Source organism: Orycteropus afer, unplaced genomic scaffold (assembly GCF_000298275.1).
Source record: "Orycteropus afer afer isolate SDZICR_OR568_19922 unplaced genomic scaffold, OryAfe1.0 scaffold00196, whole genome shotgun sequence".
In the NCBI taxonomy this organism is placed as follows: domain Eukaryota; kingdom Metazoa; phylum Chordata; class Mammalia; order Tubulidentata; family Orycteropodidae; genus Orycteropus; species Orycteropus afer.
In genome coordinates, this window is record NW_006921783.1 from 4,317,963 (window position 1) to 4,331,330 (window position 13,368).

Consider the following 13,368-nt stretch of genomic DNA (forward strand, 5'->3'; position numbering starts at 1 on the left):
CACCAGAAATTGGAGGAAGTAACAAAGCTGTTCTAGTTGAGGGTGGAGTCTGAGCAGGAGGCTGGAGAATTGGGAAGAAGTCGATCACCTAGGTTCATGCAACTACTGCTCTCCCATGACCACCTATCAACAGTGCATGGGAGGCTTCTGTGTGACCCACTGCCCCTGGGCTTCCATCAGACCAGTTATACCCCATTGTCTGTCTGTTTCAGGTTTCTGTCCTCCACACTGGACCATATACTCCGTGTGGACTAGGACCACATCTCCTTGGCTTATTACTATCCCCCAGCAAACAGCAGCAATTGGAGAGGTGCTCCAAAAACATTTGAGATTGACAGAGTAACCATGAGTACCTCAGGTTAGCACCAGGAGACCTACCTTGAACTTGGACACCACAGTCAACATGGGGGCCCTGCTCTGGACAGAGGGCTCCTCTTGGGACTTCTCCTTGGGATTAGTAGGAAATAGCACCTTGAGCAGAGGATCCTGGGACTGCTGTAGGAGTGTGGTCAGCTCAGGGGGGATGGGATCCTATTGGGAAAAGGAAAGGGCAGCAGGTGAGTGCAGGTAGAGCTGCTACCTAGGGTTGTCCACAGGCAGCTTATTCATGGCCACCTCAACCCCAGAAGATAGGGCTTCCAGGGAACAGCAGGGCCCAAGTCCAAGAGAAGAGTGGGTCCACTGGAAGGCAAGAGACCCAGTCTAACATGAATCATTTGTAATCAGGTAAGGCCTGGACTAGCCAAGAACTCAGGCAGATGGGCCCAAGAGGGTGATCTGGATTCTGGGAGGACATTCAGGAGGGAGAGGACACATGATGGGAACTCCAGCCTCTCACCTCACCCAGGCTCCCACGGCCAAGGTGCAGCACTCACCTTGTTCTTCTCTACCAGGCCGGCAGTATGGTAGGACACGGGCCCTGCATAGTGCACCACGATGAAACTGGGCTCCCAGCTGAGCTTGTTCTGGCCTAGGCAAGGGCTGCCTGCCAAGGCAGTCTCAATGCGTGTCTGGAGCTGGGCTGCACTGCTTGGCCGATTAAGGCGGCACTCCTGTGTGGGAGAGCAGTAGGTGCTCAGCCATGGAAATGAGAGGGTCTCACCACAGTACTCACAGTCCCACCCTGTCATCCCCATGACAGCAGAGTTGTCACAAGTATCTCCCCAGGCATCATAATAATCCTGAGAGGCAAGGAATGTAGAGACTAGCAAGCCCATTTGGCAGATGGGGAGGCAGAGGTCCAGACAGGGCATGGGCTAGTCACCAAGGCCCCAGAGAAAGCCCAAAGACATCTCTGATGCTCAGCTCACTAGCTGACCCTCCTCACCTCATTTATGAGGGAGCAGATGCTGATTGGGCTCCCCTCAATGAGATCCAAACAGCCCTGGTTGTCCTGGTAGTTGACAAATGACCACTCCAGGCCCTCAACTGCATATTCTTCCTAGAGGACAAAGGTAAGAAGGTCAGGAGAAGAGTGTGGACTGAGGCCCAAACTGGCCAGTCCATGGCTGGCCTCAGTACCACAGCATGTTCCAGAACAGCATCAAAGAAGGAAGAAAAGGCTGCTAGTCAGATCCTGGGATGGGGCTGGAGCCAGGAAGAGGTCAGAGCATCCAGAAGGACCACCCCACACTACGCTACCACTCACCTGCTGAGCCCTTAGGTAGTGAGCCACGAAGTGCTGCTGTAGCTTCTCGTTGGCGTAGTTGATGCACAGTTGCTCCAGACTGTTGTCAGGAAATGATTCAAATCCGTACACATCCAGCAGGCCTGCAAGGAGGGAGGGGAACCCATGGGGCCACTGTGAGGAGTAGTGGGGGTGGGAGGACTATGGGAGCCTGGAGTGGTTGAGCTGAGCTGCTGCCAAAGCCTCATGCTTGGCCTGGAGTTGAGGCGGAATGAGCGTGACACTCAGCAGTGGGCAGAGGAATCTCTCCCCCAAACACGTACCCAGGGGAGCCTCCATCTCACCCCATGCCTCCTCAGAACCCAGAAAAGGTAGAAAAATGTGTGAGGAGCAGCCCAGGGCACCAAGCCCACTTTTGAGTCTGAATCTTCTGGACACTCCTGAAAGGGAATGAGGTCTCAGGGGACATTTTCTGCATCAAATCCACTTTGGAGGGGCCTGGTCTCTTCTTCCCAGCTGGTGCTTAGAATTCCATCATTCCCTGTGCAAACTTCACTGGTAACTGAGCTTTACTTCCTCCCCTATCTGACAATCCCACCCAGGTTTCAATGATTTTGACCTCAGTCATGTCCCTCAAGTCCTTTCTAAACAAGCCCACCCATCCCCCACTACTCTCCTTGAGATAGACAAGGCACCATCCGAATCAGCCTGGAGAGCTATGGATGGGTCAGATGGCACTGCAGAGAACAGAGCTCTCCCTGCCCGACGGCGGATGGATGAGGAGACTTGGGCACAGACAAGGGAAAGGAGTTCCCTAGAGTCACACAGTGCATCCAGGGTTCCCGACCCTCAGTCCAGGGCTCTATTGTTCTTTGAAGGAATGCTCCTGGTATGGTGAGCCCTGCTACCTATGAAAGCGGTCCATGAGTTGGGGTCTGCACAGATGCTGCTGTTGATCACTGATACCAACCAGTCAAAGAGCCTGTTGAGGAGAGAGAGTGGACTCTGGTAAGCTTAAGGGCTGGCAAAATAGCTTCAGCAGCCAGGCTGCCACACCCTGGAAGGCCCTGCATTCTGAGCCTGACATGGGGGATACACCCTCTCCTCCTGTTTCCTGTCCATCTGTCTTGACCTCTTGCACCTGTAGGCTATGGCTAGGTATGTTCCCAGGGACACGTGAACCTGGACTATCCTCCCAGCAAGACTGAACCCAGGATCAACTGGAACACACGGCCTGACACCCAGCTGCGGTCTTGACTGGAAGGGGCTGGTTGGCAAGCCTGAGTTCGTAAATAACTGAGTTTACATGAGTTCCCTACAAAGCTCTACCGGTGCAGCCCAGAGCCCAAGGTCCTGCCACCTGCTGCAACTCAGTCCCACACAAAGGGGCCCAATTCACTCAAGATCAACAATGGCACCCTCTGCTCTGGAGCCACCCCCATCCCTGAGAAGATGACGTAGTTACTGTACGATGTGAGGAGATGTACAACACTACTGAGGTGTTTCTTCTTGACCACTTTTCTTAAAGTAATTGCCCTGCAGCTTTTCCCAGTTCGGTTGGATTTCAATGCTCTCTTTTTGCAACAGTGGTTTCAAATACTCTTTAAACCAAAAAACTCACTGCCATCGAGTTGATTCTGATTCATAGCGAACCCATTGGATTTCCAAGGTGGTAAGTCTTTAGAGAAATAGCTAGCCCCATCTTCCTTCCACAGATTGGCTGGTGGATTAGAACCACCAACCTTCTGGTTGGCAGTCAAATGCCTTAGGCACTACACCACCAGAGCTCCTTTAAGATACTCATTAGAGGTACCGAAATAAAGAAATACTCACTAACTAACCTAGTGCCACAATGACCTGAGTAATGGTTATCGTGTGTAAGATGCCTTGGTCAGAAACTCATTCTAATTATCACAATTTATCTGTTCACTTTTCAGTGACATGCAGGCAAAGGCTGTTAAAAGTCTTTGACCTGAAATTTGCTTGAAAACAGTGGTAACTGAGTCTCTTGCTGAAATGGTCTCGTCTGGGCCCAGCAGCTCTGGGCCATTCTCAAACTGGAGGATCTTGTCCCTCAGTGGTGCTTCTCAGACTCTTGGTTTTTTGAGAGGCTCTTAAAAGTGGAAGGGGAACCGTCTCCTAAAAAGAGTGCCCAAATTCCCATATGCACATGCTACACATACACACGTATATTCTGTCTCATAATTTCAGAGGATTCTGAGCCCCTGAAGCCCTTCTTAGGGAGAAACCAAACCTTAAGTGTTGGTGGTCCCCAATCCTTAAGTGGGCTCCCACTTACTGCTCAGTGTGTTGCCCAAGACTGTGAGTTGAGTTTCTAACCCTACCCCCAGAGAATAAATAAGGCCTTAAGTGAGACAAGGGTACAAGGAGACAGAGAATCCTATTCATCTAAGTGGAGTGCCAGGTGGGTTTCCATCACTAAGGGCCAAGGTCAAGGCAGGCTTCTGTACAGCAACTGGAGCTGAATCTAGGCCAGGTATGTGGCAACTTCCCCACTTAGAGCACTCAGGAGTAGAGGCCAAGGGTTCTACCTCAGGGAAAACTTGAGAGCTTCCTCCTGCCCTATCCCTGGGATCTGAGGAACAGGGAGAGGAACTGGGTCTGCTTTATCTGGTCGCCTCCACCCTGCCTTATGGCAGCTGGTCCAACCTCAGATGAAAGGGGAATGTGAGAGGAGCCCAGGGCAAGGCTGGGCCCAGAGGATCTGCTCACCGTGCGTAGATCAGTTTGGCCAGACAGTCCCTGCGGGTGTCACACTCGGCTCGGGAGCAGGGCTTCTGGAACACCTGTTGCTGCCGCTTGCCTGCTCTGATGGTTCTGATTCGCAGAGTCTCCAGCAGTGTGTCCTCGGGCAGCCACAGCAGTGAGGCCGATGTGCTGACAGCGCCTGGGAGGAATGTATCCTCCTTAGGCAAAGCACCCTCCATCTGAACAGTCCCCTCCATAAAGCACTGGGAAGTCCCCACAGTGCAGCCATGACTCACCTGAGTGGACAGGGGAAACCTAGGTTCTGATAGGTGAAGAGCCTTGCTGAAGGCCCCCTACAAGGGGCAGAGCCAGGATTTGAACCTGGGACTTTATGTCCTAGCCCACACTACCACATGTGGGATAAATCATTTTAAAAACTCTCTTAGTCTTATTTTCTCATCTGTAAAAACCAAACCCAACCCACTGCTGTTGAGTCAATTCCAATCACAGCGATCCTATAGGACAGAGAACTGCCCCAGAACGTTTCCAAGGCTATCAAACTTTATGGAAGCAGACTGCCTACTCTTTCTCCTGCAGAGCAGCTGGTGGGTTTGAACTTTTTGGTTGGCAGCTGAATGCTTCAACTCCTGTGCCACCTAAGCTCTATCTCATTTGTAAAGTGACTCCCTCACCAGAGATGGAGGGAGGAGTAAATTATTCAGAACAGAACTTGAGATTTAATTTTGGTGGCTTAACTGAAGGCACCAGATTCAAAATTAGTCAGAATCAACCTGACAGCAACTACAACAATGAAGAAACTTCCCACTCACCCACTCCCACCCCTACCCCCACCCCCACCTATGTTGAATGACTTCCTGGGAGGACCCCAGCCTGCCCTGCTTACATGTGGCATAGTCCATCAGCTGGCAGGGCTGGCCTTCATCCTCTGAGTCAGCGAACTGCATGTTGCCAAGGTGCAACAGCCCCGCTAGGACCTAAGGGAGAAGAGAAAGCATGAAGTGGCCACCTTTTCCTCAAGGGCTAAAGCCTAACCTGGGAGGCACCTCTTTCCTGCTGAATACAATCATGATACAGGATAATAACAGTAGCTCACATTTATTGCTCACCTACTAAATGTCTCTTCCAGGCACGATGGAAGCAAGTTCCATGAATCATCTCAATTATACTTTTCAACAATCCTATGAGGTATGGCCTATGATGATGCTCATTATTGGAGAAGAAAAAGGACAAGCCTGAGGCCATATAGTTAGTAAAGGGTAAAGCCAGGATTTGAACCCAAGCAGTCTGACTTCAGATGCTTCCCTGGGCAGCCAGTGGGTACCCACATCTACCCACTGTCCATCCCTCTGCCTCCCACTGTCAAGGAAGACTGTGTGAGTGGGAATATCACTTTTCTGTTACTTGTGGATCAGATTTAATGGACAAGCCCCCAGGGGCTGCAGAAAGGAGACTCTGGGCCAGGAACTCAGAAACCTCTGAACATGATTCCAGGAGACCAGGATTAGCCCCTCATCCCAGGCAGGTTGCCTCCACACATGTTCCTGGCCTTCTGGCCACAGGCCTCTTGCACACAACCTCTCCCAGGAGAAGACAGTCCAGAGGGCAGTGTGTCTGGGCAGAGAGGCACTCCACCTTCAGACGCGCACTCCTGCCTAGACTTCTAGCATTGTCCCCTCATCCTGGGTTTATCTCCATGTGCTGTCCTTCCGGCTGAGCTTTTCCTGGTGATGCCCACCCTGCTAAGCAGCCCCCACTGGGAGGTGGAGGCCACTTTCCAGAGAACTGCCATCTCCCTGCACTGGCTTCTCTGTCCTTGCTGCCACACCGACCTGTCTCCTCCCAGTGCTCTGGTGTGGGGGGCAATGGGACTCAGTCAGCCCTGTCAGCAAAGGCAGCTGGGACTAGGGAGGCCATGAGTAGGGATGAGATGGGTCCCTAAGCCAGCACTACATCCCAAGAAGGAGAGGTGGGGGACAGAGGCAGGAGAAAGATGGTGGGACTTGGGAATTATTAAGCTGGGTACAGACTCTATTTGTATCATGGAGGAATGTCTGACCTGGGGCAGGTCATTTTCTCTCTCTGATTTTCTCAAGTATAAAGGGGGAATATTAATCTCCACACACATAGGACTGTTGAAAAAAGTAAGTGAATTGTGATGTTTACATTTTAACATACTAGACAACCCCCCCAAAAAACCAAGCCCAATGCTATCAAGTTGATTCTGACTTATAGTGACCCTATAGGACAGGAGAGCTACCCCATAGGGTTTCCAAGGCTGTAGATCTTTACAGAAGCAGCCTTCTTCATCTTTCTCCTGCAGAGTGGCTGGTGGGTTCAAACTGACAGCCTTTTGGTTAGCAATCAAATGCTTTAACCACTACACCACCAGAGCTCCTTAGAGATTGCCAGCAGGGTTCAAGGTGCTGGATCCACAGGGAAGGGCCTTATGAAGGGGTCCCCATTGCCTCTGCCAAATGTAAGTGATGGGGAATTCCTTCTGACCTTAAAGATGTTGTTCTGGGTCAGGGTGCTGATGCCCAAATGGAGCATGGCCTCTCTGGTCACATCAAAACAATCCTCTGAAAAAGAACCCAAGTCTCAGCCCAGTGTCAGCACAACAGAAGGTCAGCAGGGTGGTGAGGGATGAGAGAGGCAGGTCCTGCAGAGTGGGTGGGAGTATTGGGCCAGCCCAGGGTGCTGGGTGAGGTGCCCCCTACCTTCCAAAGTCCTCTCTGGGTTGGGCAGCCAGGAGAAGGTGGCTCCCTCAGGAAGATGCCACTGTAGCCTCTCGTCTGCACTGGCTCCTTTGCAGATCTGTGGGCAGGGGCAGGTGGGAGGCTGAGCTAGGGGTACGAGAGAAGGCCAGGCCTGCATAGGCCTGGGTTTAGGAAGAGATGAGTGAGAAATGGGGGCAATATCACAAAGCTGAAAGGTGCCGGTAGAGAGCCCGGGGCAGGCATGGGGACAAGAAAAGAAGCAGAGCTCTGGATGTCTCCAATCTAATGCAAAACCCACAAAAACCCCTGCCGATAGCCTGAGGAGGAAAGCACAGCACTCCCACCCTGGGGAGCCTCCAGTTCTGACTGAGGCGGCATAAAGTCAGGGGAGACAGACCACCCGTGCCTTGGGGAAGCCTTCATTGTTGGAGGAGATAGCTGCCATTCTAGGAACCCCCAGTCTGATGGGGTGACATAGCTTTCATCCTAGAGATGGAATTCCAGCTTTAAGGACCTTCTGATCAGATAGAGGAGTCAAAACATACACCCAGGACAAAACCATACAGGGAATCAAGGTCCAGTGTGAGACAGAGGTGCCACAGAGTCTACAGGAAGGAGTGGTGGCACTGCTCAAAGGTTGGTGAGGGAGGGGGCAGGCTAGGTTGGGGGAAGCAGCTGTGGCCCCCACAGGTGGTGGTCACAGACCTGGTAGAAGATGTGGAAGTTCCTCTCACTGGAGGCCTGGCAGGCTACTCGAGTTTTCTCTAGTAGGTAAGTCTGGACTGCAGCTCCAGTCATCTGTTGAGCCCTGGGTACACACAGCAGAACCCATTGTTCATTCATTTCATAACCATTTATTAGGCACTTACTGTGTGCCAGACTGCAACCCACCAACTCCCCCTACACTCCTCTCCAGGCTCTTTTACTTAGCTAAAGGGGCCCCGAGGGCTGTGGACTGCTTAGCACGTTCTGGCGGTCGGGACATCCCCTTGTACCCAGCTTAGGTAGGAAGGACCAAGGCCTCTGTGCATCACTCTGCTGTATCCCAAGCAGGAGCAGAAACCTCACCTTCGGCTCAGGGCATGACTCAGAGAGGCAGCAGTTTAATTAGAAGTTCCTGAGCAAGGCTAGAAGCCACGAGGAACACACAAGCCACCCAGGACAAGCACAATGCCGCAGAACTGCTATGGTCAGAGCAGCTACAGCTCTCCAGGTCCAGTGACCACCCTCAGGGCTCACTGATCCTAAAGAATCCTATATATATATACATGCCTGAAGTGGGTTTTGCCCAGAGGGTGGTCCAGGCTAGACCTTGCCCCAGCCACTTCCTGTGGTGCCGCTCCCCACCCAGTATTAGCCACGGTGGCAGCACCTGTTACCTGTTCAGTTGCAGCTGGATGAACTTCCCAAAACGACTGCTGTTGTTATTCCTCAGCGTGCATGCATTCCCTACAAACCACACCTATGTTAATATTGTACACTTCCTGCCCCCAAACTTTACAGAGTTCATGTATGTCAAAATAGCTGCAGGTTCCCTATCAAGTCACCTTTGCTAATTTCCACGTCACAGGGGATGGGAGTAGGAGATGGGTACTCAGGCTTCAGCAAGTGGCATTCAGGAGAGTTAGAACAACTTCCTGGCAGAGAAGTGGGATGAGCAAGCCTAGGCAGTCAGGGACCACCTCCTCTGAAGGGAAAGGGTTGAAAGCAAGCTGTCACTTGGCTTAGATAGTAAGGCATAGTGTCTGGGCTCTAGTCACAACCTGGATACTCATTACTGTCTGTCCTTAGGTCCTTTTCTTCTCTGGACCATCAGGAAACTGGATGGTGGGATAGGATTTAGACTAGATGAGCCATGAGGTGCTCTCAGCACCACTGTTATATGTGCTTTGGCTGGAGGGAGGGAGATGATAGAATGACAGGCCTATATAGGAGGGAAGTCCTAAGGGATACCTGGGAGGAGGCTGGGGGTCCAAGCCAGTGAAGGATACACTCATCTTCCAACCCTCTAAGAGAAAGTATCAAAGCTCTACCCCACGCCCAGGAAGGTGGCAGATCCCACAGGAAATGGGATGGAGGTGCTGTGCAGAGAACACTGAGCTCACCAAAAGCTTCCATGACAGGGTTGGAGTTTAGGATCCGCTGTTCAATCCTCTCTGCGACCTTGTAGCTTTCCCAGGACACAGGTGAGGAGGCCACCACGGCATAGAACTTCATTAGGCAGCGAGATGTCCATGTCTGCAGCAGAAATAAGTGTGGGAACTGTGCCCAGGTTCCTTCCTGCTCCTGACACAGCTGAGGGACCAGTCCCCACCAGAGCTCTTCCTCATACCCATGCATGCTGCTGACCAAATGGGTAAATGCTGAATGAAACTCTGTGGCCATGGGCAAGGCACTTCCCTACCTGTGACATGGAGGTGCTCATCTCTGCTTTTCTCGGTTGCAGAAAATGCACTTAATGGATCACAGCAGTACTATACATAGTAGCCAAAAGGTGGAAACAACCCAAATGTCCATCAATGGATGAATGGATTAATAAATTGTGATGTATACATTAACAGAATATATACAGCCATAAAAAGGAATGAAATACTGATACAATGTGCATGGGCCTTGACAATATCATGCTAAGTAAAGGAAATCAGACACCAAGGTTACAAACTATATAATTCCATTTATGTGAAATATCTAGAATTTTGTTATACAGATTTCACCTAAATTAAAAAAAGAAAGGAACAAGGGGAGCTGGGACAGAGAAGGGACAAGGCCCCTGACCCTAGCTATCCAGTGTCTCTGAGGCCTCAGTCAACACTGCTGACTCCATGGCAGCCATCGAGCTCTGGAGGCTTTCTGTGCATGTCTCACCAACCTTACAGATGCTGGTGTAAGCATACAACCTAAGGTTTTTTTTTTTAATTTTTAAAAAATTTTGCAGTGTTTCCTCCTCTCCCTTTCCACCCTTGGTAACCAACAAAGAAAGTTTCCTCCCATGTATAAACCTTTCCTGGACTTTTTACAATAATGAACTAATACAATATTTGTCCTTCTGGCACTGATTTATTTCACTCTGCATAATGTCCTCCAAGTTCATCCACATTCTGTGGTATTTTGCACATTCTACATTATTCTTTAGTGTTGCATAGTATTCCACTGTATGTATGTACCATAGTTTGGTTATCCATTCTTCTATTGATGGGCACCTAGGTTGTTTCCATCTTTTTGCTATTGTAAATAGTGCTGCAATGAACATGGGTGTGTGTCTATCTGATATTGTCCTGGCTCTCACTTCTTTTTTTTGTGTGTGATTTGGGTGAAAATTTACAGAGCAAATTCACTTTCCATACAGCAGTTCACATACTCTGTCTCATGACATTGACCACAATTTTCTCACTTCTTTTTAATTTTTATTGTGATTTGGGTGAAAGTTTGCAGAGCAAATTCACTTTCCATACACCAGCTCACATATGCCTTGTCTCATGACATTGACTGCAATTTCCCATAATGCAACAGCTCCCCTTCTACTTCCTCCCTCTGGCTCTTACTTCTTTAGGATATATACCTAGAAATGGGATTGCTGGATCAAATGGTATTTCTAATTCCAACTTTTTAAGGAATCACCATACTGCTTTCCACAGTGGTTTATACAAATTAGTTTTAAAATGATGAAACCAAGGCCTAGAAAAATTAAGACACCTGTTGAAGATCACACATCTACTAAATGACAGGGTTCTGATTTAAACTCAAAACAGTCTAATTATAAAATTCTTACTCTTGTTTTTAATCAGCTAAGCTGATAGTTTCATTTTCATTTCCAATTGTTTATTGCCAGGACACAGAAATACAATGAATTCTTATACATTGTCCTTGTATCCTGTCACCTTGCTAAACTCTGTACACTTCACTACGATTTAGTTGTAGTAGCTTTCTTTTGTAAATTCTTTAGGTTTTTCTATGTAGAAAATCATGTCATTTGCAGAGAAAACAACTTTATTTCTTCCTTTCCAGTCAATCTTTTCCTTATTGCATTGTTTAGGACTTCTACTTCAACACTGAATAGAAGTGGTAACAACAGACATCCTTGCCTTGTTTTCCATTCCAGGGGGAAAACATTTAGTCTCTTACCATTAAATATGATGTTAGCGATGTTGTTGTTAGGTGCCGTCAAGTTGGCTCCCGACTCATAGTGACCCTTTGTGCAAGAGAATGACACACTGCCTAGTCCTGCACCAGCCTCACAATCCTTGCTTTACCTGAGCCCATCATGATAGCCACTGTGTCAATCCATCTTGTTGAGGGCCTTCCCCTTGTTCGCCAACCTTCCATTTTACCAAGCAGGTATCTGTCTCCAGGAGATGGTCCCTTCTGGCATGACCAAAGTAGGTGAGACGAAGTCTGGCCATTCTTGCTTCCAAGGAACATTCCAGCTGCACTTCCAGGATAGATTTTTTTTTTTTAAATATAGAAGCCCTTTATCTGTTCCCTTCTATTTCCAGTGTGACTATAACATACCTAAGTGTGTTTTTCTTTGTATTCATCCTGAGCTTCTTGGATTTGTGCTTGCTATCTTTTATTAATTTTGTAAAACACACGTTCTCTTTCTTTTCTTTCTGGGACACCAATTACAAGTATGGTAGACCATAAGACACCGTACCATAGCTCTTGGATGCTCTTTTGAAAACTCTATGGAATACAGCTCTACTCTGAAACACAAAGGGTCACCATGAGTTGAGACTGATTTGACAGCAACAAGTTTGGTTTTGGTTATACAGAAACTAAGCAAGTGAAAAAATGGGACAATTATTAAGTAGAAGAAAAATAAAAAGTATACAAGAAAGGAAATCTATTATATTACATGGCTCATCTGTAAATAACAGATACATGGTCATAATAATATAAATATTGCATATTGACTTAATTAAAAATTATGGTATAATTACATATGGAGTATGGGGCAGGGTAATAGGGGCTAAGTCCTCATCAAAATAAGAAGCTAAAAAAATCTGAGAAATCAAGAAGTAACAATATACTTATGTTGTTTAGAAAACTGGATGTATATACACTCAAACTGCTAAAAGATGTGGAGAGAGGAAAGAGGGTTGAGAGATAAAGCAGAGTTGATGTTTTTCTTTGTAAACCCTGTAGTATTGCTTGATTTTCAACTATGCAGTTATATTTCTTATTTAAAAATAAATTAAATTTTAGCATGGGAGGGAAGAACATAGGGAAGGGGTAACTATGGGGTAGAAATGGGAGGGGAGCTGTTGCATTTGGGAAATTGCAGTCAATGTCATGAGACAAAGTGTATGTGAGCTACTGTACAGAAAATGAATTTGCTCTGTAAACTTTCACCCAAATCAAAATTAAAAAAAAAAAAAATTAAAAATTAAATTTTAAACACATACTAGGCTCAGTCTATGGCCACAGCAGCTGCTTAATAAAGGGTTGCTGCTCTGGTTGCATGGGTCTCCGGCCAGGTCCAGCCTCAGCTCCCTTGAGCAACTCCAGTAGACAGTGGGCTTTGTCAGTGAAGCTGGGTATCACCTGGGCCCCTTGAGATAGCTCTCAGAAATACCATCTCCTCACCTGAGTCCAAGCCCTCATCCCTGCACCTTACTGTCTTAGAATGTTTCCTTGTCTGTTTTGTAGTAGACTAAGTGGCCCCTGAGAGTTGGATGTTACATTTTCCAATCTCTGTTTCTCTCTCTGCCAGACCTCAGTGTCTAGTCCAGGTCTAGAACCTGGCAGGTGCTCAATGCTCAGCAATTTTCTCATACATGGGTATAAGCAGAATGAGTTCATGGTCCAAAGAATCTCTTGTGAAGATGGAAGTCCTGTGGAAAGGCTGGGTGAAGCTTAGTGAGACGGTGGTGAGGCCTGGGCCATTAGCCTCCCCGGACCAGCTATGCAATTCCTCCCTCATCCTTGTACAACATTCTGTCTCATCTGTTGTGCTTCTGCCACCCTGCAGCCACATGGCCACACCAGGAGCTTGTCTGCTCCCATGGCTGGCACAATGCACTACCCTTGCCAGCATGAGCAACTCCGAGGACACAGGGTAGACTGCTCCAATAAACCCTTTCTCATAAGTAATCCCAGTCACTATTGGAAGAGCACAGCCATGTGCCAAGCATGCCAGCAAGTGCTTTATGTACACTGGCTCATGTAACCTTCACAGCAGTCCCCAAGTTGGGTGTTGGTCCCAGTAGCAGATTACCCAATAAGCGAGGTGAGTATGGGTTTACTTGTGCTTACTTACTAATCTGTAGTGAACAGTTTCACATCTATGGATAAATA

The 13,368-nt window shown here is 48.3% G+C and overlaps 1 protein-coding gene across 1 annotated transcript in view; it reads right to left on the minus strand.

The window, feature by feature from the left end:
* The window catches only part of MYO19 (myosin XIX), a 34,020-nt gene that overhangs the window by 10,644 nt on the left and 10,008 nt on the right, over positions 1-13,368 (minus strand). The window contains exons 5-16 of the mRNA XM_007947928.1: positions 9,180-9,312; positions 8,454-8,523; positions 7,780-7,882; positions 7,075-7,171; positions 6,860-6,936; positions 5,241-5,331; positions 4,361-4,535; positions 2,536-2,609; positions 1,649-1,770; positions 1,328-1,441; positions 876-1,052; positions 379-531 (exon numbers count right to left, since the gene is read on the minus strand). Of these exons, the coding sequence (XP_007946119.1) occupies positions 379-531; positions 876-1,052; positions 1,328-1,441; positions 1,649-1,770; positions 2,536-2,609; positions 4,361-4,535; positions 5,241-5,331; positions 6,860-6,936; positions 7,075-7,171; positions 7,780-7,882; positions 8,454-8,523; positions 9,180-9,312 (1,386 nt within the window). The remainder of the gene's footprint in view (positions 1-378; positions 532-875; positions 1,053-1,327; positions 1,442-1,648; positions 1,771-2,535; positions 2,610-4,360; positions 4,536-5,240; positions 5,332-6,859; positions 6,937-7,074; positions 7,172-7,779; positions 7,883-8,453; positions 8,524-9,179; positions 9,313-13,368) is intronic.